The sequence below is a fragment of the Urocampus carinirostris genome, chromosome 8 (assembly GCF_059441175.1).
Source record: "Urocampus carinirostris isolate Australia breed hairy pipefish chromosome 8, RoL_Ucar_1.0, whole genome shotgun sequence".
NCBI lineage: Eukaryota > Metazoa > Chordata > Actinopteri > Syngnathiformes > Syngnathidae > Urocampus > Urocampus carinirostris.
In genome coordinates, this window is record NC_142356.1 from 41,405,259 (window position 1) to 41,430,358 (window position 25,100).

Sequence of the window (25,100 nt, forward strand, 5' to 3'; positions counted from 1 at the left end):
ATCTATCTATCTATCTATCTATCTATCTATCTATCTATCTATCTATCTATCTATCTATCTATCTATCTATCTATCTATCTATCTATCTATCTAATAAATATTACACGTTACAAATTTTGTCCACTTGATGTCAGTAATTCCTTTAGCCACGGTCCAGCGTTCCAATTTTTCCTACGTCGAAGAAGAGCTAGCTCAAGCGACGAGACAGGAAAAAAATGACAGGGCGCGCAAAAAGAAAGCCCAAAGCCAGTCAGGTAAATTTCCACCACGTTAACTTACCGCATTTTAGTTTTGATTTATTAAAAATATTGTAATTGGGGAATTTTTGAATGATGTGTTTTGATCAAGTGCTTCGTTTTGGATCCGTTATTTTTTGTGTGTATAGCGGTGCACCAACATGGCAACAGCATGGAACACAGCCTGTGTTAATCAGTAAAAGCTGGAGACATACAAATGTATACATTGTATCTATTGTCGTCTACATGTGTATATTGTCGAGGTTTCTGTCGCGCACGCCGTAAATGTAATTCTTAAATGCATTGTACTCTGCTTTGCATTTATAAAATTATACGATAAAATAAGTCCTTTAATATGCAGCATAAAGTGTTTGGCACAACCCAAAATTCAGGCCAGGAATTGTTTAAGGCAGTGTTTTTCCACCCTTTTTGAGCCAGGGCACGTTTTTTCACATTGGAAATTATTTTGCGGCACACCACTTACCAAAAATGTTATCCATCCATCCATTATCTGGACTGCTTATCCTCAGTAGGGTCGCGGGGTGCTGGAGCCCATCCCAGCTATCTTCGGGCAGTGGGCACCCTGAACTGGTTGCCAGCCAGTCGCAGGGCACACAGGGACAGACAACACTCGCTCATTCACATCTAGGGACAGTTTGGACCGGCCAAGTTTTTTTTTTTTGGGGTAATGTGGGAGGAAACCGGAGTGCCCGGAGGAAACCCACGCAAGCACGGGGAGAAGATGCAAACTCCACACAGGAAGGTTGGTAGCTGGATTTGAGCCCATGACCTCAGAACTGTGCCGCACGCGCACTAACCACTGCGCCGTGGTGCTGCCCACATTATGTTTGATTAAAATATAATTTATAATACCCACTGTCTTTACAGCACAGACACTTGACAATGAAATAATATTTGCAGAAAATGATTCATAAACATTTTGTAAAATTTTAAAAAGTGACATTGGATAATTTCTCACGGCACACCTGATGATCTCTCACGCCACTCTAGTGTGCCACGGCACAGTGGTTGACAATTACTGGCTTAAGGGATGTGTGAATTGTCAGTCATTAAACAGTTGAGCACAAAATTTGTATTCTATTTTTGGAAAAAAAACAAAAAACTGGGTTAGAATTGTTATATTAAATCCTTAAAAATGCTTTTTAATTCTGTTTTTTTAGATGTTTGAAAAAAGCTTGAATTTTTGGTGAAGTGTTTGTAAATGTTGGAAGTTTTTTCTCAGCAATTTGACTCGATTAACCAAGCATTAAATGAAGAAACCTAAAACATTTCTCCTTAATTATGCCGACACTCCTCTCTGGTGCTTTGCTTCTCAATTGCATTTTTTATTCCCATGTGATGAAGGCATGGGTTCAAATCCAGCTACCGGACTTTCTGTGTGGAGTTTGCATCTTCTCCCCGTGCTTGCGTGGGTTTCCTCCGGGCACTCCGGTTTCCTCCCACATTCCAAAGACATGCATTTCAGGTGGATTGGCCGGTCCAAATTGTCCCTACGTGTGAATGAGCGAGCGAGTTGTCTGTCCCTGTGTGCCCTGCGATTGGCTAGCAACCAGTTCAGGGTGTCCCCTGCGCACTGCCCGATGATTGCTGGGATGGGCTCCAGCACCCCCGCAACCCTACTGAGGATAAGCGATGCAGCTGATGAGATGAGATTACAGTAGTATGTTTCGCCCAGAGCTAAGGCATCATTCAGCGGTGGTAAATTTTAATAGGAATAACTTCCCGCTACTCAAAAAGTCAAGTCATGTTTATTTGTATAGCCCTTTACCACCAGGAGTCTCAAAAGGCTGCAAAGACCACTATTTATTGAAAACTACGGACTATTATTACACCAACCCCTGATCTAAAACCTACTTGATGGCAACTCACCATGAGAAGGGACCGCACATGAGGAAATTCTCCTACCAGGATGACCAGGCTGAAACTGACGTTGCAGTAACAAATAATACACAGATATTGTCAATGTGAAATATAGGTTATCCATAAGCTTTAGAATAGAAGCCTAGATTTAAACATTTCCATTGAGGTTGCAGAACGAATCTCAGGAGGAAGAGCATTCCACTGCACCGGGGCCCGAATGGAGAACACTATCGAACCTACCGATCTCTTCTTGGCTCTTGGGATCACTAGTAGACCAGCATTTTATGGGTGAAGGCTCCGGCCCTGAACATAGGGGCAAATAAAATCTGAAAGATATGAGGGATCAAGTCCATGCATGATTTTGTATACTACCAACATAATCTTAAAATTACATCTTAAACTAACAGGGAACCAAAGCAGGTTAGCTAAAATCAGGGTATTGTGATCAAACTTTCTTGTCTTAGTAAAAAGCCTCACTGCAGCATTTTGTACCATCTGCAGGCTCTTGATTTTTGACTTTGGGAGACCGGAGAGTAGTACATTACAGTAATCGAGACGGGTGGTAATAAATATTTCTCCATAATACCTACATGAGGAGAGATTAGTCTAAAAAATATTTACACTTTTATTGTTCAGATTCACTAACATATTTGCAATCTATTCGGTGACCTCAAACAACAGGTCTATGTATTGATTCATACCAGATTTCTTTTAAATGTACTGGAGAAATTGGCAAATTGTCTTTTAATGTCCTAAAAAGTGTCTAAATTTCACTATGGAAATTATCCTGAAAACAACCCTCAAAAGCATGGAAACCCAAATTCATATATATTTCGAGACATAATAATCGTTTTTGATGTTGTTAGGAGTCTGGAGAAGGGAACGGAGAGGTGAAGAAACTATGCACTGATGACGTCAAGGCTGCGCCCACATCCAAAGTGTCATCACAGCAACGTGGCGACATGCTGCGGCTCTATCAACTGCGCATGCCTGAGGACCTCTACCATTTCTGGGACTGGTGCAAGGAGCTTTGCCCGGATAATCCACGTGGTAAACTTTTTTTTGCCATCTTCACCCTTAGGGCTGCAATAAATAGTCAACGTTGTCAATAAAAATCGATAATAGAAATATTCAACATTTATATTGTCGCCAGACATGGTTACCATCAGAGTGAGGCATCAAATATGATTATAATCTCTGCTGACAGTCGCTCATGTGCAATATCATCTCTGTCTTGGGCGGTACGCTTCAGAAATGAAGGCGTTAACATCAAGTATCCAGGAATCAGAATTTTCCGCGGATCCGCGGATTTCCGCTGTTTTTGAACCCCAAAGGTCATTCCCGTAAATCGTTTAAATTCGATGAGAAAATATTTTGGGGGGGTGAGGTATGATACGTGACTGTTTCATCACCCCAAGTTAGCATAAAAGATGTTTTTTCACCAATCTTACTTGTGTTTATCATTTGCCACATAATTGCAATAGATCAACTTCAAACTATATTAAAGACAAAATAACTAATTATCCGATTATTCGACTAATTGTTTTAATAATCTGACTAGTGTACTATTAAAATGGTCATTAGTTGCATCCCTACTGTAAAATGGGGGGCTTTACAGATTTTTTAGGGTTGATACATTCAACATTTAATTTTGGAGTGTTTTGCTCTCTTTCCCAATTCATCAATAACTTTGTTCATATTTAGGGGCCCTGATGGACACGCTCGGTTTGCAGCTAGTGGGTCCTTTTGAAATCCTGGCAGGAGCTCACCTAAACTGCAAAAACACATCTCCTAATTTTCACCTTCACTGGAGGTATTTTTACGACCCACCAGAGTTCCAAACCATTCTACGGGGCAATGACGAAAGCCAGCATCACATGGGTTACTACAGGTACCAAAAAGACACTTGGTAATGCTCTAATTTTAGTATATGTCTTTAAGAAGAAACTGTATTGATTTTATTGTTTTACTTCCCTCTGGAGGATCTCAAACGTTGTGTGTAAAAGAAAACCGCGAGGTTTGGGAGGTTTTCAGAAGGGAGGTGGACGTGACTGTAAGATAGTAATCATTGCCAATCATGTGGTTATTTCCTCTTTTTTTCAATAGAGACAATCCAGAATCCCTTCCCTCTTTTGTTGCTGAGAACGAAGCTAAAAAGAGCTGCACGATAACACAGATTGGCGATAACGTGTTTGCTGCAGTTTAGTAAGTATTGTTGGAGCCGGTGTTATGACTCTTAACACTTTATTCCAATTGATTTAATTACGTTATAATAGACACCGGGGATACAACATTAATCCTTTCTGAGGCAGGGATCACAATGTGGAATTGGCATATAGTGATAGAAACCTGTGGTATTTCATAGGGGTGGGACAATAGGCTTTGGTCACGATTCTAGTGTCTCCCGACACTAAGGTGCCAATTTGATTTATATCACAATTCTCGCACACGCACAAAGTGAATGCAGCTGCAGAGCAGCTAAATGTCTCTTTGCTTCTCTTAAAGTTAAGATATCAACAAATTTCAAGTGAATGCAGTTAATTAGCAGCAGATAAATTTATGTTGAAGTTATTGGGCTTTGAAAACAATAACTGGTAAACAGTAATGGGAGGTATATAACCAAGTAAACAGTTTTTCTTGGAAACTTTAAAAAAACACTTGCAAGCTTAAATTTTGTTAACTTGACATGAACCTGTAAACTTAAAATTGTTCTGCCTGGTGGGTCATGTAGCTTATTAAACCTGTATGACATGTCTTTGAACGCTGGTTGGTCAACCGTATTGAACGGTGGAATTTCAATAGCAATGTGCTGTGTGATACAATCCATTAGCGTGTGTTAGTTCCTTTCACTGGCACCTTTTGAAACAATGTTTGCAGAGCGTCTCTCCTGTATTTTGGGGCTTACCGCTGTCGCTCTGTATAAACCCACAATATGTCCAAAATACTAAAGTGGTACGTGATTTTGAATTGAAAAGTTGCGCCAATGTTGTTTGCTTCTGCGTGTGCGTTTTTACTTGTTAACATCATTTCCTCGACAATTCAGTTGTAGGTGGTCACAAAGGGGAAGGATGGAAGGAAAAAAAGACTGTAATGGCGAATGTAAAAACTATTCGCAAATTTGAAAAATATTTACGACTGCCCTATTTCTTTCCCGCATTTTTACCTACCGGATATGTCTGTGTATATACCAAAGCCATATCCCCCTAGTGGGAGGTGGCTACAGTTAAGAAAACACTCACATTCAGCAAATATTCATTTTTCTTAGCACTCCCCAACCTACACCAAACATTAAAACCACAGCACAAGGGGTGAATAGCTGCGCGATGCAACCCTTCATCAGCAGAGAGGCCCGACAGCATACACTGGTTCATGCAATCCGCAACATGTTCTTCAATCTCGGTCATTCTTAACTATCCTACACCATTCACATCTATTTCTTGCACACACTTACTTCTATCCAATTCACAAACTTTACATCCAGAGCACATTTCACCCCATTCATCCAACCTTATTTGGGCCTTGCTCTCATTATTACCCACCACTTCTGCACTACATACTCTTTTAGTCAGATGGCCTTCATTCATTCTTTCCATATGTCCAAACCTTTTTAGATATGTCTTCACAAATATTGATTCTGGGGCAAACGCCTATTCATATGATCGCTAAAAATAAATTGATGAATTTATTTATTTATTTTTTTTGGGTGTCCCGACCCTAGTATTTCACAGCTACTTTTAAATCTACTAACAACACTTCGTCCAGTTGAAAAGAAAGACCAACAAGTGCATTAATAGTAAAGTTTTAGGAAGTGGAGACGTAACGCCCTGGGACAAACTTTATCCATCACGATGTAACAGAAGGCTTAACAATGGCCAAACAAAAAGTTGATTTAGAAAACAGCCTTTCAAAACCGAGGAGAGGCTGAATATTTGTGAACTGACATTTCCGGTCAACCCATGTGTCTTCTCTGTGGAGCTAATGGGGCCGTAATTAAGGAATTTAATGTAAAATGACACCACAAGACAAAACATCAGAGTAAGCTGAAAAACCTAAATGCAGAGCAGAAGATACAAAAAATTGAAGACTAAAAGAAGAATATGAGGACCCAGCATCTGTTTTTTACCAAAGTGAAAAGCATACATTTTATTTATATTTCCATTTTATGTTTTGAATTTGTACAGTTTTGACAGGAGAGATTTGTATGGAGAGCAAATGTTTAACTTATTTAATGTTATTTTATTAATGCTGGAATAATATTCTTGTCTGTTTTCAATTCATATTTATGTTTAAAAAAAAGTACAGTTCTAGCAAATTCAATATATATTTACCCAGTTTTCCCCAAAGGTGTGGTTTGAGTTTTGAGTTTGGTGCAATTGAGTTTGATACCCCTGTTTTAGATCATCAAACAAGCTTTGCTATCACAGAGACAACTCAAGGAAACACAAAATGCAGTTTTTAAATGTTGCTTTAATTTACTCACAAAAAACCCAAATTTGTACCGCCCTATGTGAAAACATAATTGCCCCTCCTTATTAAATCACAAAGTAACTGACTAACTTCAGTTTTGGGAGCTGAGTTCAACTCCACAGTCCACACCCAAAATTGATTGTGACCACCTGTGTTGTATCATGAAATCACTTAAATTACATCTGTTAAATTGAAGTAGCTACAAAATCTCAAGAACTCAAATGACATGCCACCATTCGAAGAAATTCAAGAAGAAATAAAATCTAGTAGTCGGAAAAGTTCACAAAGACATTAGTAAGGCGGCCGGTAGGGCTCCAGCACAAATAGAGACAATTATGAACAGTGACAAATCTTCACAGGAGGGGTCAGCCAACTAAGATTACTTCAAGAGTGTGACGACGGTTCATCCAGAAGGTTACAAAAGAACCTCGAAAAAAATCCATGAAACTAGGCCTCGCTGGCCTCAGTTGAAGTCAGTGTTTATGACTCCACTATGAGAAAGACAACTAGCCAGAAATGGCATCCATGGGAGAGGTCCCAGGCAAAACCCACTGCTGTCACACAAAAACACTAAGAGTCATCTCACATTTTACAAAAAAAACATCTTGATTATCTTCAGGACTTTTGGCGAAACATATTGTGGACTGATGAGTCAAAAGTTAGTTTTTGGAAGGTGTGCAGCCCGTTACATCAGGCGTCAGATTGAATTACTTTTTCTTATGGGGCCAAAGAGGTTTTGATTTTCTTTCGTGCCTTGATAAATGTAATAAACATTTTAAAACTACATTTTGTAATTTCCTTGGGCTGTCTTTGTGTGACATTAAAATTGTTTGATTATCTGAAACTTTTTGTGAGTGCTAACAAAAATTGGGAGACAACAAATACTTTTAACTGCATTGTATGTTTATCCGATATTTTATAACCGCGTTTAAAGACTTAGCTATTTGTTTTATTGCATGACAGTCTGTTCCTGCTAAGGAAGAAGAAGGAAAAGGGCAAGCAGAATTTGGACGATTTAGAAAGTTTAGAGGGGAAGCTGAGCGAACGAGCGGAGATGCTCAACTTGTCTCTGGAGCAGAAGACCAAAGGCATGAAGCAGCGAGACAAGAAGGTAACCTAACTCCTTCCAAATATTTGCAAATATGACGACTGTTTTTCTTGGTGCCTTGAGTGACCAGCTCTAAAAAATGATTCACTGCTAAAACTTCAATTTTTTTCCATCCAAGGTGGTCACCAAAAGTTTTCACGGTGCTGGTATTGTCGTACCCGTTGACAAGAACGATGTGGGATACAGAGAACTTCCAGAAACTGACGGTCTGTCAGTTTGCTACTTTCATTATTAGGTTCAATTAATTACGCAAGCTTTATTGTTTTTCATTTTCATCCTCCAGCTGCTCTGAAAAAGATCTGCAAAACCATTGCCGAAGCCCATAACGACGACGAGCGCGTCAAAGCCTTTGGGCCTCTCCAGCAGATGATCACGTACGTTCAGTTCGCCAATGACGAATGTGACTACGGAATGGGATATGAGCTGGGAGTGGACCTTTTCTGTTTCGGATCCCATGTGAGTAAAAATTTTATTTTATTTTAAAGGTGGTGTCTGTAATTGAAAAAAATCTTTAGAACCCCAGGATATGACATTAATCCGTTCTGAGGTGGGGATCACCAAGTCCAATTACTGTATAGCAGGGGATGTAAATCTATGGTAATGGGTTCCAAACTAGGGATCGACCGATATGTTTTTTTCAGGGCCGATACTGATTATAACAGGGATCAGAATTTTCCGCGAATCCGCGGATTTCCGCTGTTTTTGAACCCCAAAGGCATTCCGACTTTTTCACTTTTTCTCTTGCGTAGCAAACAAATTCAAAATCCGACTCCCTGTATATGAGTTGCTGCTAAGGCTAATCTTAGTTTTTCGTTTAAGTGAAAGATTATTCATGTTAGTTGTGTTAAAATTGTAATGTATCTACACTAAAAGGTTTCAGAAAGCTGTTAAAGCTTTAATTGAATTCATAAAATATTATTTGTTTTTGCATAATTGAAAAATTCACAAGCCATATAAGCTTTTACAGCAAATTAATATAGTCTCTTGGCCTCCTCCGAATACTTATAACAGGGATCAGAATGGAGATTTTCATTTTCAGCTGAAATAGCGAGCGTCCAGGAATAAACCAGGGTCTCTTACTAGACAAAACTTTTGTTTGTCTCTGTACCCCGTCTTTCTCTGCCTGTCTTCGCATCCGTGTTAAATGTTTTTTTCATGGGGCCACTTGAGGGCCTGCAAAACTTGGTGCCGACACTTCATACTCAAAGCTTATACTATGTTCTTAATTCACTGTGTTGAGGCTAAATGTAAACAAAACACTCTTGCCACTGAAAACTCTAATGCCGCTATTGTAGTGGAGTTGTAATTACACTTTTTTTCTGGGAAAGTTGCCATAAATGTGCACCCCTTGACGGAGCCACGCACTTTCCATGGGGGGGGACCTTTGGATAACCACTGCCGTAAAATGAAAACATCATAAGGCATAGTCGATGTAGCCTGGGGCTCTACTGTGATTGTTTTTTTTTGTTGTTGTTGTTTTTTTGTTTTACATAAAAAACTACAGCCATCGAAGAAATTGCAGACATACATCACCCTTTGATATTTTCCTCTCCGATAGTACTTCCACAAGGTGGTCAAGCAACTTCTACTCATGGCCTACAATTTACTGAAAAGGAATTTGTATGGCGAAATTCTGGAGGCACACCTTAGCAGCCGTAGCCATGACAACTTGGACCAGCTGTTATCTTGTTAAGTGCGTGCGTCCAACATCACAAGTCAAGTCTATAACACTTTCTTCCTGTGTCACTCCATGTTTGTGCCGGTGCTGCTCTCATGAAACATTTTTTTCACATAATTCATTGTAAAATAAAATAGCTTTTTATATTTTTAACATCTGTGTCATCTTTGTTCTAGAGTGTGTGGGTGTGGGTGGGGGTGTTTGTTGGTTAGCAAACATGTTTATGACATGTCCTTAGAAATAAATTGACATTTTCTGCGCTCAGTACCTGCTTTATATGGTGTAAAATGTAGCATAACTAGAATAATTCACATGACACAGCTATCACTGTGGTTGAGATCCTACATTGAAGAGTAAGGGGGCAGTATTGCACAGTAAAGGAAAGGGTTTTTTTGGGGTTGGTTGGCAGTTTGAAATTGTTAATAAAGTATTAATGGACACATTTTTATTACATCACATGATTCAGATTTTTAGGGCAGCAGAGAAGGACTTGCAGGCACTGACAGACCACCACTAACTTGCAAACCATCCTGCAACTTTTTTTCCGTTGTTATATCAATTTTGTAGAGGGATTTTATTTTGAAGTAATAAGGTGCCAAGTTTTATCAGTTGAGAGTGGGTTCTAAATAACTGATTTTTTTAAACTGATTTTTAATGAGCATTGCGAATCCAAAGAAAATTGGCATGGAAAAGGAAAACAATAAAATAGTTAACACTATTCAAGAGAGCATAATGTGCTTTAGAAATAGAAAAAAAGGAAATAAATAAAACAAAGTAAAAAAATATATACACACGGTAAAGGGAAGTTGAATGACTAACCCGGAGTGCACCAGATCGCCCCTAAAAACACCTGAAAAGCTCACTGACCAGTTCTTAAAATAGATTACCAGTGAGGAGTCGATGTGATTTTTTCTTTCTACGGTTTGATATTTAACCGGTACATGAAAGTATTGACGTGATTAAGGTAGTTAAATACATTATTACTTCTTCAAAAAATCTTTAAAATTAGCCCATGCAAATCAAGTGCCTTTATACAGTGCCAATGTGGTTGACTGTTCATTTTAATCCTACTTGTAATGAGAACAACCTGCCTGGTAATAACACTGAAACACATAACTGATTGTACATGACTGAATTTTTCTTTGTAGTCTCTGTGAACGTTGTTCACAAAGAAGGTTCAAAACCGGATTTAGTAAAATCAAATTAATGAATAAAAACGAGGAAAAGACCCTACTGTATATGTACATTTTGTTTTGATCTGATGGAGTTGTATGTATTATATATATTATATATACCACAGCCATATCCCCCTAGTGGGAGGTGGCTAGAGTCATTTCTGACTCTTTTGAGGAGATTGATACAGAGGAGGGGATTCCCAGCCCCCTCGCTCAGTCATTAGGTGACCAAACCCCCCCAATTCCAAACCCTAATTCCGAACGCCAAGCAGGGAGGCAACGGGTACCAATGTTTAAGTCTTAGGCTTGAACCACAACCTCCTAGTATCGGGGCGGGCGCCATACCCCCAAGGCCACTGAGCTGGTGTAGTATGTACATTGTGCTAATCTGTAAGAGTAAAAAGCAGCTCTCAGCTTAAAATTGGTTGGTGATCTCTGAGCCCAATTTTATTGTAGAGTGCTCGTCTTGGGACCAAAAGGTCGCAGGCTTGATTCCTGGCTTCTCCGAGTTAAATGTTCTCCGTCAAGACATGTTCCCCCTGATGCTGCCAATAAGCAGGTAGGGTTCATGCATGGCTGTCACCGCTATCAGTTCAGTGTGGAATTTTGTGTGTGCCTACATAATAGTGCCGCATCGCCAGAAATGAACTTGACAAAATAAACACATTACTGTTTAAGGTCCTCATGAAGCCCGGATACATGTGTCTAAATTGTAACAACACTTCTTTCCATTTATATTGTCAGCTTTCGTTAAAGATGAATAGAATTGTCTTTGTTGTCATTGATACAATGAGGTTTGATGTGCCCCAACTTGTAATAAAATAATAAAACAAGTATACAATAAAAAAAGGGGTGCTCCAGAACCCCCAGGACCCTACTGTAGTGGGGATAAGCGGGTGAAAACATGGATGAAATCAAAACGAATATCAACAGGGACGGAAGATGGTTAACTACAAAGGTAAAAAGGCAGCCAGATAGCTACCTAAACGAAACTGCACACTCACTTTGAAAAACCCATAGATTGGGATTTTGTTTGTCGCATTTCCTGTAAAGTAAATCAGTAAGAAGACTAATAAAGTTATTTAATACCTCATTAGATTTTCTTCGATATTTGCTTTAAAATAATTATCAATAGGCTACTTGAATATATTTTTTGTTGATGAAGTCCATGAACTGCAATTTATTTATTTTGGGATTTCTAAAATAACATGTTATTACTATGTTATCACCAGGTTATTTTTTTTAAACAGGCTTAGATAGACTAAGTCAACAACTACAAAAAAATAATTTTACTGGAAAATCACAATAACCCAGCACTGGTGAGCTATTTTCAGAATAGTTCTGCGGGGACCTCAACCATCATTGAGGGGCACTGCGGTGCCTACGGGCACCACGTTGGAGACTGTGGTTTACAAGGTAGTAGTAGCAGACTAGCCAAAATTGCATGTACTGAACTCTACGTCAGAAAATGAAATGTCATTAGCTGCAAAATTGTGCACAAAAAAAAATTACGTATTTTTCAAAAATGTTCCTTTACATACTCAAGTGCTGTGCTTTTACATGCAATTAAACTCTGGGGACACTGCAGTAGAATATACTAGTATAAGGGGTGGAGGCACCTTTAGCAAAACAAGGATACATTGCGTTGCGTTTAAGTCCCGTTGGCAGGTGGTAAATTACACATTTTCTTGTTGTATAAGTAACCTACAATCTTGAGTTGTGCTTAAAAAACGTATTCGTGTTAACCAACTCAAAGAGAGTTTGCATGGTTTGATTTCAGGTAGGTTTAAACGGTTACGTTTTATACAGCTGGATGTTAGGTTCACAAATTAAATTACTGGATGTCCATGAATGCGTCATCGATTCTGCAGCGTTTCGGGGTAGCGCGTCAGAGGCGCGTTCACGTCCATGCTCCTCAGCAGCATCCCAGCAGCATCCCAGCAGCACAGGAAGCCAAACCCGGACATTGTTCTTCACCTCTCCTCCGGGAATGAACCCCTCCGAACCCTGAAGAACTCAAACCCACCCCCGAACGGTTAAAATCCTCCCCACCTTCTCCGCTAAACCGACCAACCGACCTCGGACCTCCTGCTCCACCCCTCGACTTTCTTCCCCTTCAGTCGCAGCCCGGCAAGGATGTCGAGCAGCCCGGAAGACGCTATCTCCAGGGGCGGTGGTTCAGGTTCCGACCTCAAACTGGCCTCTTCGTGCAACACGTCCCCGGAGGGAGGACAGCTGCCGGCGCCGCTGCAACAGGGCCGAATACGGCAGGTAGGTGATGCTACCCGGGTGAAGGAGGGTGGAGGACGGGGATGGGGGAGCAGCTAGAGGCGTCACCATGTCTGCTCACGGAGCGCTCACATGTTGCCAGAAGCGAAAACAAAAGAGTGATTGTGCACAATTAAATACTAAATTGATGCTTTTTGATGCTAAAAACAATCGATCGGATTTTGTGTTTTTATCTAAACAAGTCCTGCGTGTGCATTGTGATGACGTAATAGTCGATCTTGGATGCACCCCGCCCATGTTTCCTGTTAATGTGATTTCAGTAATGGACTACTTTAGTCTATCAATTCTTGGGTGGGGTCCATCGAGCTCACTTGGATGCGATCAGGAGACTCTGAAAGGACAGTGTGTAATATTTCAGTGGTCCTCGACCTTTTATGGACGATATTCTCGCAGCCAGTTCAACAATAACATGTGATAATGAGTGTTGGGCAAGTTGCTTAAAAAAGTAAATTAGTTAAAGTTACTCACTGGTTGTATCCCTTAAATACTAGGGCACCATTACCTGTGGTGTGTTTTGGTTAAGTTCAGCCTGGTGGCGCCAATCCCTCTCCAAGCCAATACATGTTTTCACTACTTCTTCCAAAGAGTAACTGAGTTAGAAACATAATTACTTTATTGTAAAAGTAAGTAGTTACCAGGGAAAGTATCTATATCCGTTACTTTAAAAAAAGTTGTTGTATGTCAAAGAATTTCAAATTTTCCGAGAAGTCAGTTGTTTTAAAAAGAACAGACAGGTGTTATAGAACCTTTTGACATTTATTGCACCTCACCAGCAACAGATTTGCACTACAGTTGAAGTGGAACAAAAATAAACAATAACAATATTATAAGATAACAATCAGCATGCACATAAACACGCACAAAAATGTACTTAAACAAGCACAAAACCTATGTAAAAACACACAAAGTCCTACTTAAACACATGAAAAACGTACAAAAACGTACACATAAAACATACGTAAACGTGCACGAAAACCCACACATAAAACGTACATTAACACATAACATCTTCATAAACACACACAAAAACGTACCTAAATGAACTCACAATAACATGCGTGAAAATGCACAAAAACGTAGTTAACGCATCGCTTTTGATGGTCACTAATGGTAACAGCGTCACTACGGCAAAAAAATAATTCGAAATAAATAATGCGGTTACATAACGGCCCAACTCTGCTGACAGTAAACAACAATAATTAGCCTAAACACTGTGTAACCACTAGACAAGTTTTTCTCAACTAGTGCATTGGTACCTCGTTTTCAGTGGGTCGCAGGCCTTTGCCCTGGTAAAATAATAGTAAGAAGTAAAAACAGGGTCAATTACATTCCCTAAAGAGAGAGGTAATGCCCTGCTCGACATTCTTCCACCTGTTCAGTGAATCGTTGCCGTCTCAATTGTGTTTAAAAGAGACCACATCTCATTTTATTGTGATTTTGTTTGTTTTATTTCCTTTTCCTGCCAATGATTATGGGTCCCACAAAATGTTAGTGGTAAGGATAAGGAAAAGTGAAGAAATATGACAACAACGATCGAGGTTAAGAACCAAATTATTGCAAATTACAAAAATGCAGTGCTGTGAAAAGGAATTTTCCCCCTTCCCGATTTCTGTGTTTTTTTGCATATTAATCACTGACAATGGTTTCAGATCATCAAACCAATCTTGATATCTCACAGCAACAACCCAAATGATTCTATTTATTAAGGCACAAAAAAAAACCCGAAGGGCCAATCGCAGCCCAGCTATTTTGTGAAGGTGGGCCGTCATTGCTCTCTAGCTGTGATGTAAATTGCAGTGGGCATCTTAAAATGGCTGCTTCCTAAAACAACTCAAAACTTATGCTGCAAAAACTATGCTCCACAATTGCAATATTCATTTGAATACCAATTTTAGACTTACTGAGGCTGAATAAAATACATTTAAAAACAAATTGAGGTGGAATTTTGATACTTCCTTAACTGTTTAAAAAAGGGCTAGAAGCATTTTTTAAGGAGACATATTCTGGATTGCTTTATTTATGATCCAGAAATAAGCTGCTTTTACTTCTTACAGTCAGATTTGCGTCTTAATGAAAGTCCGGTTAAAACCTTTCCCCTTAATTCTGTATTAAATTAAAGGACAGCCCACAAGCATGGATGTTTATTTCAATAATTAAAGGCGTGAAAATTAGTGTGATAGATACAGGTTTTCACATGGACAAATGTCAGTAGAAAGGTGACTTTTTATTAACCTTATAAATGTAAGTATTTCTGGACCAAAATTTAATTTTAAAATGGTTTTATTGAACAAGTTTTTGCCTAAAAATTCGAGTGAACATTACCATTGTAACCGTTGGTGTTTCAGAGTTTATGACCTTTCTTACTAGTGCATTTACATTTAACTTGAGCTACGCATTGATAATGTATTTTTTCATATTTTGTATGTAAAACATTCCCAGGCCTCTCACTGTAAGTAAATTTTCTTTGTAATTGTTGTTTATTTTTGGGTTGTATGCCTTTACGAAGTCATTACAAACCCTTTGCCAAAAACGTCTTATGAAAATAAATAAAAAGGGATAGAGCTGCTTTTGTAACTTCTTTGTAAAATTTTTTCAAAGATTATAATGATGTAATTACCTTATTTATACTGTCACAAATCACTCACTGTTGAAAATAGACTAAAATTTCAATTACTGAACCGACATGTAACGCAGGAACACATTTGCAATGTAGCAAATCGTTTTGGAAATTCTGGAATATTCATATCGATGTGTGAGCCTCATTTTATACTGAGTCATGTAAAAGCTTTTTTCATATTTTTTTGCATACACATAACCCTGCATGTTTTTTTAATCCCCCAAAAGTACCTTTCTCAAGTGGATGACCATGTAAAGTAAATTTAAAGACATTAATATAACCAATTTATAGCTAATTAAACCGGTTTTACATGCATTTCTAAAATAATATCTTGTGTTACAGTACTACCATGTTGTTATTAGGTTATTACCAGGTTGTTATTATTAAAAGTAGGGTTAAAAATATGCTTAGTTAACTACTAAAACATCTGCCTTTTATAAGGGGACTGAGTAAAAAACTTGTATTATTTATAGTCATTTTTTTGGTGATGTGGACCCAAACGCTGATACACAAACTAAATGATTTTTTTTTTTAGTCAAAGGTAAAAAGAAAAGGCGCTCTGCTCTGCACATGAGATGGGGGAGGAAACCAGTAACAAAAAATAACACAGTCTGGAAAACACTCAAAATTCAGGAAATTCCAGAATATATTGAAGATAGGTGTACTCGGGCAAAAGATCATTAACCTAGAGTGCAAAAAAAAGATCTGACAGCTTTTGCTGTTGGCACAGTTTTTCAATACTGGGTTCCTGATTAGAGTTGGGTGCGGGTGAGAAACAAGCGTGGGGTCCTCAAGTGTTTCTGCCTGATTGAGCCCTCTGAAGGATCGATGTGGGCTGGATCCTACACAAAGGCCATTCGATTTGCACAATGGTGATCACAGGGTTCGAACGAATGCTTGAAATCCTTGAAAATGCTTGAAATTTAATGTTGTGTTTTCAAGGTCAGGAGAATTCTTAATTTTGGGTGAAATGCTTGAAAATTGTTTAACTTGTTATTATTGCCATATTCATTGACACTCGGACTCTATAGACTACAAAATAAATGAAGAAAAATGAAAGGAATAAAAAGTGTGTGAAAATGACTTGCCTGATCAGGTGGCACCGCTCCCTACTGGTCGCACCTAAGAGGACAGCTCTATTTAGAAAACTTGCTCTTTACATACACTGAATAATAAAATATTAACTCTTCAGTGCTATAAAGAAATTATAAAATACAAAAAACAATAACTATTTACCATTTCATTTGAACCAAATTAGGGACACATCTTCTGGAAAACACGCAAAAAATATAAGTTAAAACAAAAAAAAAACAAAAGCAAAAGATTGAATGCACTCTGCTTCAGAGGAATTAATACAATTTAAATGAGTTTTGATCTGGCTCATTGTTCTGCTTTTTATACATACAGTACTTTATTATTATTTTTTTGTCTTCCATATTGATCTCAATTATCACCCAACAACTACATAGCCCTTTCTGTGTTTGTAAACAAGGGTGACCTTGCCAAGCTGCGCGTGCTTTGTTGAAGCAGAATGGCAGAATTCATGTCAATTTATTGCAACCTATTGATACAAACAAATATCTTAGATCGTAGATAAGAACAGTTCAAAAAAGCACAAAGTGTGTGCTAGCAGCAAAATAGCGACTTTATTTTAGTCATCAAAGTCAGTGAAAAAAAATTGTTATTTTGACCGGCGCTGGATTTCTTCCTTTAAAGATACTGGAATAATTGAAAAATTGGCCTTGAAGGTTTTTTAAAAGTACTTGAAATTGTCCAGTAGGCACAATTCATTTGCTTTTGTTGGACACCAAACAATTCCTATGTTATTAATTAAGCCCATTCTTCAATCTGAGTTGAGCGTCTGCCTATTTTTAATGTGTTTCGCAACGTACAAGGTGACGTTTGGGGACTCAGGTGGTGTTGGGTAAACAAAACAAAGCCTGTCGAATGGCCAAGCTGGTTCACCGGTCATCACTCTATGCAACAATACCGGTCGACAACGCTAGAAAAGGCAGATAACCTTGCTTCAGACCCTGGTAACTGTTTGAGAACAGATTAGGTTTTTCCGTTTTCAGTTTGTCTCCAATAATTGCACAATTGTGACAAGTTCAAACGGGGTGCTTGAAATCCTTGAATATGTTTGAATTTAAATGTTATGTTTTCAAGGTCAGGAAAATGCTTTTATTTTGGGGATAGTGCTTGAAAATGCTTCAAATTGTTGTCATTCCCCGTTTCTTGACAGTTTGACTCTATGGACGACGAGGTAATTGAAGAATAAATTAAAAAAGTGTGAAAATTAAGCCGACACACCTGCTCTGGTGGCTTATCATTAATGGCGTTTTCATGTAAATCATTACCGCCCCCTACAGGTTGCACCCAAGAGGACAGCTCTATTTAGAATACCGTCTTTATTGGCTAGGCTCACTGAAATGTGCCGGCTCTTTCGGCTCCCAAACGGGATTTGCTTTTTTTTAGGATATACTATCAATAATAATACTGTATAACCGTCATTTAATATGTTTTTGCAGTTGATCCCTGAAAACACAGGAAATATTAATTGAAATATTTACAGATCTACAGAAAATTTTTTTGTAAAATACAAACCAATTTTAGCTCTTTACACAGTGGACAGATTTAAAGTCAAACAACAAGACTTCATCCCTGAAAATGAAAAACAATTAAATACAAATTACAAATATGATGTCTTCGGTGCTGTAAATAAATGATAATATGCCCCAAAAAAAAAAAAAACATGTACAATTCTCTTTCAACCCATTTAGACATAGGATTATAGAATATGCATTGCATCATTTGTGGATTTCATATTTTTGTTAAAAAATAAACTTTGTGGTGATGACATTACATCCTTTGCTTTTGTGACATATTAAAGGTAAAGTACAATCCCTTAACGACTAGGGTTGTAGGGCACCATAACCTGTGGTGTGTTTTGGGCAAGTACAGCCTGGTGACACCCATCCCTCCCCAGATCAACACATATCTCGAACTGGAGCCCTTTTGCATGTTAGGCGAATGTGCTAACCACTGCACTATGGAAACAGTTACATGTTTTGTTCCCTGTTTATCTAAGATAAATTAGTAATGGACTACTTTATACTTTTGTATCCAATCTTTTAAGTCTCAGCAATGGAAAATAAATCAATAATAACCACAAGTAAAATGAAAACCAACAAACTTAAATGTTAAATCCTCTTTAAAGCATTTGTGTATAGTGCTTGCTTCTAATATAATTTATAATCATGTAGACACATATTTTAACTGTATGAAATATGGGCCATATATATAATATAACATGCTGCAGTCGTAATAAATTTGGCTTACCCACGATTTAAATAACTTTAAAATGTTAAAAATATAATAAAATCGAAGTTCACAGTACCAGTATTTATTAAAATGAATAACCTCAAATTCTAAGAAAAAACATCACACTGGCAATTAAAGCAACATTGGTCATTTTATCTTTAAAAAATGAAACTGGACCCGGGGATTAATTTTTCAACATTTTTTGACGGACAGTGTGAAAAAAAGTGTGCCTTGGCCCAATAATGTTCGGTAAACACTGCACAAAGATTCCATCCTTATTAACTTGTTCTGAGAAAACGCACAAAAACCACACACACCAAAAAACATTATCTACAACAAAACAAAAAAGGCACAAAGGAATTGGGCTAAAGCTATAAAAATGAACATGGAAGATAAAAACGTCAGTGCCTGCCAGCGCCTAGTCCAACGTTTCGTGATGTCTTCCACGAGACAACATGACCTATTTCTTTCTTGGTGGGAAGAGATGTTTTTGTGAGTATTCTTTTTTCAAAAATAGCTCACAAAATACAGCTCTTGATATTGTCCAGGGGGTCTCGAACTCAATTTATTTTGGGGCTGTGTGAAAATTATGTTTTCCACAAAAAGAGTGCTGATAAAAAAAAATTCCTCTGTTCTCATATATCTTTTTTTACAAAGAAAATATCTAAAAATAAAACGAGATTATGAATGAATAGGAAAATCAATCAATCACTGATAAATTAATTCATATTTGGGTTGCACCTAGAGGTAGCACGACAGCGCAGTGATTAGCGCGTGTGCGGCACAGTTTTGAGGTCATGGGATCAAACCTTTCTATGTGGAGTTTGCATGTTCTCCCCGTGCTTGAATGTGTTTCCTCCGGGCACTCTGTTCTCCTCCCATTTTCCAAAAACATGCATTTCGAGTTAATTGGCAAGTCTAAATTTATCTTCACCCTCTATACCAGGTAGGTACAGTCAGTGCTGTCACAGCAAAATGGTAAATGGTAAGTGGTCTGCATTTATATAGCACTCTTCAAGGCAATGAGGACCTCCCAAAGCATTTTACAATGTTGAAATGAAATGAAATGATCTGCATTTATATAGCAGTCAATGACTTCCCAAAGCGCTTTACAATGTGCTCCACATTTCCCAATAGTGGCCTTGCAGCCATGTAAGGCGCAAACCTGCTTATTGGGGGTCTTAGGGGTTCAGTGTCTTACCCAAAGACACTTCGACATGTAACACGGACGAGTCAGGATTCGAACCGGGATCACTTGATCCCAAGACGAGCGCTCTACCTCCTGAGCTACTGCCGCCCAATGTTCTTTACACTTACCCATTCACACACACACACTCACACACCAATAGCGGCCATTGCAGCCCAAAGACACTTCGACATATGTCACGGAGGAGCCGGGATTACCTGCGATCTCCTGATCCTAAGACGAGCGCTCTACCTCCTGAGCTAATGCCCCTACGGCAGAGTGTACACCGAATGGCGTATTGACAGAACTTGGTATTCCCAGGTGGTCTCCCATTAGAGTATTAACCAGGCCAGACCTTGCTTAGCTTCCCAAGATTGGGCGATCTCTGTGTGATATGGTCGTAAAAAGGTCAGAAAGAGGAAAGAAATTGGGCTTCTTGTCACTATGTTTCTGTACTTTGAATTCACCCTCGTGTTTTTTTAGCAGTTTTTTTTTCGGTTGTACTATTCGTCAAATAATACACACCATCCCTTTAAACTTTCTGGGGCATCTAGAAAATGCTACAACATTTTTTTTATTATTTTATTTTTTAAAAATACAGCTAAAACATAAACAGAAATAACAGATCAATAGAAGAAAGAACATTTGGAAGATAAGATGCACAAAAAAAATAGTCTGTGTAATAAGTTGTGAAGCCCTTTGAGACTCTTTGTGATTAAGGGCTATACAAATAAAAATGACTTGACTTGACTTGAAATTCACACGCGGTTGGCAGCGCGAAAAAGTTTTGCGCTGCTCAAAACTTTAGGGCCCGGTCGCGAAGTCTTTCACGGGCGTATCAAGGCTGAATCACGGTCAGAAATTTCTGCCCGTGAAGCAGACGATTTTGGACGCTTTGAGATCGCCATATAGACGAGATACAGCAGTGCTTTACACGCGGTCGGAAATTCACACGCGGTTGGCCGCGCGAAAAAGTTTTGCGCTGCTCAAAACTTTAGACCACGTGTAACCGCGGGCGGCACGCGAGGTAATGACGCGGAAATGACGCGGAACGACGTGCTCTGGCCGCGGCCAGGGCATGGTTACACATGAGTAGGACGCGAAATTTCAGCGGGGAATCGTGGGTGGAGCACGGTCATAGCATGTTCTGCGCCTGTATCGCGGTGTTATTACGTGAAATTAGCGTGTTACGCGTGTGACGGTCAAACGCCTTTCTCCGCGTATATACAGCGCGATTTGCCGAGCACACGTCAGTTGTGCTCGAGACGTCAAGGGGTGGACATGGATCCCCGTCACCGTAGTGACCTCGTCTTAATCCATTTTTGTTTCTTGACATTTCTTTTCATTTCATAACAAGATCATAAAATAAAAATGAAAAACTATTACAATAATAACATATTGGCTTCTTCGGTGCCATAGCTTGAAATCTTGATCTTCACGGGACTGTGTCTTGAGCGGTTATGATTTCTACAGCCCGGTGTTATGCCGAGAAATGCATCCCTGCCGAGCTTTGCATCCCCTCGCTACAACAACCACTTTTACCTCATTTTATCTCACTTTTAGGGAATGTAATGGCGAACATATAACCAAATCCACTTCGTCTTGCATTTGTTGGTAATGTAATCCAACATAAACCATTCCGTCTTTGTTTTTGTAGTGAACGTAATCGAACGGTAATGCACACCGTATGTAAATCACTTTTGAAAACTGTTATGCACTCTACCGTAAAGCTTATTATGCAGAAATAAGCTTTATGGTAGAGTGCATAACAGTTTCAATACAAGCGATTTAAATAGAAAAAGGCAAAATAAACATGTTACCTGCTCAAAAGTGATTTGTATACGGCGTGCATTACCGTTCGATTACATTCACAACAAATACAAAGACGGAATGGTTTAAGTTGTATTACATTCCCAACAAATGCACGACAAAGTGGTTTTGGTTATATGTTCGCCATTAAATTCCCTAAAAGTTATATAAAAGTGAGATAAAACGAGGTAAAAGTGGTTGTAGTAGCGAGGGGATGCAAAGCTCAGCAAGGATGCATTTCTCGGCATAACGCCGGCTCGGCAGCTTTTATACCCGTGGTCCACACGAGAAAATGACGCGGAAATGACGCGATGAGGAAGCGGAACAGTCGGCGGCGTCTGTTTTGCGGGATACCACCGATGAACAGCGGGTTGGCCAATTTTGCGCATTTTCCATCGCGGGCAACCACGGGCAAAAAAAAAAAAAAAAAAATTTTACCCGCGATACAGACGCAAACGGCTGTGTGATCGGGCCCTAAAGAAAGGAAGGACAAGGCCATGTAAAGATTTACAAACAAACCAAATATTCTTAAAATAAACAATGAAATGCATAGGCAGGCAGTGAAAAAAAGCCAGAACCGGTGTTATTTGCTCTTTCTACGTGTGCAGTCGAGCAGCAGGACTTTGGACTAGCTGTAAGAGAGAGATGGGAGACTGGCAGATGTCATAATGGTAGTCCAGCCCAGATATGATGAAGGCATCAATCCCAATGTCAAAATGCTCTCGAGTTAGAAAGGGCTTCACTCATGCTAACTTCTTTCGATGCAAGAAGCTTGACTTCACTACTGCACTTATTTGTTGATCTAGTTTAAATTCAGTGTTCATCTTAAACCCCAAGTTAAGAACAGTTTGCTTTACATACAGTGCAAAGGGGCCCCAGTCAATAGGTGGAGGTTCACCAGAGTCAGGGGAATATTCAAAACCAGCAAGGGTTATGCCCATAGTCCCACCGGTTAGATAAGACCTAGACCTACATAAAGCACTACCACATATTCCCATTAGGTTCTGCATCCTGGATAATCAAATGTTGGGGTTCACCGTATCAAAGACAGCAGCGAGGTTCAGCGGGACTAGGAATTATTAATATAATTGAGACTTGAGTAGGATAAAACATTGGCAGCCCCGCAGCCTCATTTTAAATTTCATTACCTGTTGTACATCATCACCACAGTGTTGGATTGCATGAACCCACACGTGGAGGTCTGCCAGGTTGTGGTTTCCATCTAATGTCCACATGTGCACGTACACATGAACATGCTTGTAGTTACAAGAGCAATAAAATACAGTAGTCTGGACAGCTCAGAGGGAATGAGGGCTAACCGCCAAAGTGCACCAAGGAATCGCTTGTAGCACTGGAGCAAGTGTGATTAAAAATTATGTAGTTTGATACACTGTAATCTTTAATTTGGGTGGACCTTAAGACCTAGGACATAGGATCAAGTACAGCCTGGTGGCGTACATTCCTCTCCAGGTCAGCAAATATTTCCACCCACTCTTGAATTAGGGACCTTTTCACGTGTTAGGCGAATGTGCTAACCACTGCACTACGGTAACACTACATTTATTACAGACCAGAAGCCCTGCAATATGCAAAAATCCACGAAGTACCTTACTGTTTGTGCAGAATTTTGTTGTTATAATTCTAACTATTTCTATGATTATTTATGGTTATCACTAAAATACAAAAATGAAAACAATTATATTGAAATTGGGCAAAATTATGTGCCTATGGGTAACCTTTTTTAGATTGTACTACTATTATTAGTTTTAGTAGTATTGGTTGTAGTATTACTACCACTGCTAAAATAAAAAAAATAGAAAAATAATATTGAAATTGACCAATATCATGTCTCAATGGTTGTGTGTATTATTATTATTATTATTAATGTTATTATTATTATCATTCTTATGACTACAATTAAAAAAGAGAAAAATAGTATTTAAAATGAGCAAAATGATCTACCAATTGGGCAAAATTATTACTGTATATCATTTCATGAATTAAGTGTTATCTTTATTATTTTTACAAAAAAAATAAAAAAGGGAAAGATAATATTTTAGTTAAGCAAGCTTATATACCAGTGGAGAAACTTTTTATTGAATTGTATTATTATTATTACTAATGATAGTATTAAAAAAATAGACAAATACGTGTTAAGAAAAGTAGATATGTTTTAATGTGGGTCAACATTTTTTTTATTGTAGTATTAATAATATTTTATCATTATCACTAAAATAAACAAATGGAGAAAAAAAATGTTTGTTAGTATTATTTCTTTCTATTTTCACATCAATCTTAAAGTTTTTGTTCAATCTCTTTCTATGGTTCTTTAGGTTTATCCAACTGTCCACCGTCTACCTGGAAAGGGATTCCATTCCCGTCTAGAGACCGTAATCTTTACGGAGCGAGGCCTGGTGTTTGTTTTTTATGTTTGACCTTCAGCAATTCGACCACATTAAGACTTCAATTATTCATGTTAGGCAGAATGCACATCGAGGCGTGGCTCCTGATCAATATACAGTACTCTTCAGAATGCTTAGCATCCTTCCTCCACTTGATTCTCGTAAATTTGCAGAATAACCTCGCAGCAAATGCTACTCTATATTTCATTCAATTGCAAGCCGTTACAGTGAAGATTTTAAGAGGATGAAGTCACCCGCTCGACTGTTCCTGGTCCCTTCGACGAGGAAGTCAAAGCACTTCATGCTTCGGTAGATCAAACAACCTGACGCCGGATGAGATCACGATGAAAAAAAAAAGACATAAATGGATTTTTGAATTTGCAAGGAGGACAGGGAGAGAAGCCTTCGGACAAGAAAGTCCTTCCCCTGAGATTTTCTTTTCATTATATCTCCTAGGTTGCAAATGCTGTTCTGAAAGCTGTTCTGAAAGAGAAAGACAAAGGAAGAGGAAAAAGAAAGAGCAAAATAAATGGAAAAATAAATAAATAAATACAGAGAGAGAGAACGAGCGAGAGAGAAAAAATAGAGGGAATGAAAGAGAGAAAACAATAGATAGAAAAGGGAAATAAAAAAGACAGAGGAATGTAGAGAAAAAAAAGAGATAAACAGACAGAAACAAAGACCAAAAAAAAAGAAAGAAAGCTAGAAATCCAGCTACAGTTGCCCTGGGAGTGGCGCCTGACTTTGGAGACATCAAGTGGACATATTTAAAACTGCAGCTCAATTTTCTCGTGTGCTTCTCACTGCAGGCCGCATGTTTGACATCCAGCTCTACGCCTTTGGCACCATGCATAACTCCTGACACCTAGAGCAAAATGACAATTGCCAGTAGCGTTGCACTACTTTGCTAACGTCTGTGGCCTCATGTAGC

At 38.7% G+C, this 25,100-nt stretch overlaps 2 protein-coding genes across 2 annotated transcripts in view; both read left to right on the forward strand.

The window, feature by feature from the left end:
- Window positions 1–139: 139 nt before the first annotated feature.
- hpf1 (histone PARylation factor 1) lies at window positions 140–9,523 on the forward strand. The gene is made up of 8 exons (XM_088342721.1): window positions 140–254; window positions 2,984–3,167; window positions 3,822–4,008; window positions 4,224–4,322; window positions 7,548–7,695; window positions 7,811–7,898; window positions 7,976–8,148; window positions 9,251–9,523. The coding sequence occupies exons 1-8, from the start codon at window positions 216–218 to the stop codon at window positions 9,383–9,385; spliced, it is 1,053 nt and encodes a 350-aa protein (XP_088198847.1). The 5' UTR covers window positions 140–215; the 3' UTR covers window positions 9,386–9,523.
- A 3,136-nt stretch (window positions 9,524–12,659) lies between these two features.
- Window positions 12,660–25,100, forward strand: part of ank2a (ankyrin 2a, neuronal) — a 153,675-nt gene continuing 141,234 nt past the window's right edge. Inside the window, exon 1 of the mRNA XM_088343031.1 lies at window positions 12,660–12,816. Coding sequence (XP_088199157.1) covers window positions 12,682–12,816 — 135 coding nt within the window. The 5' untranslated portion in view covers window positions 12,660–12,681. The remainder of the gene's footprint in view (window positions 12,817–25,100) is intronic.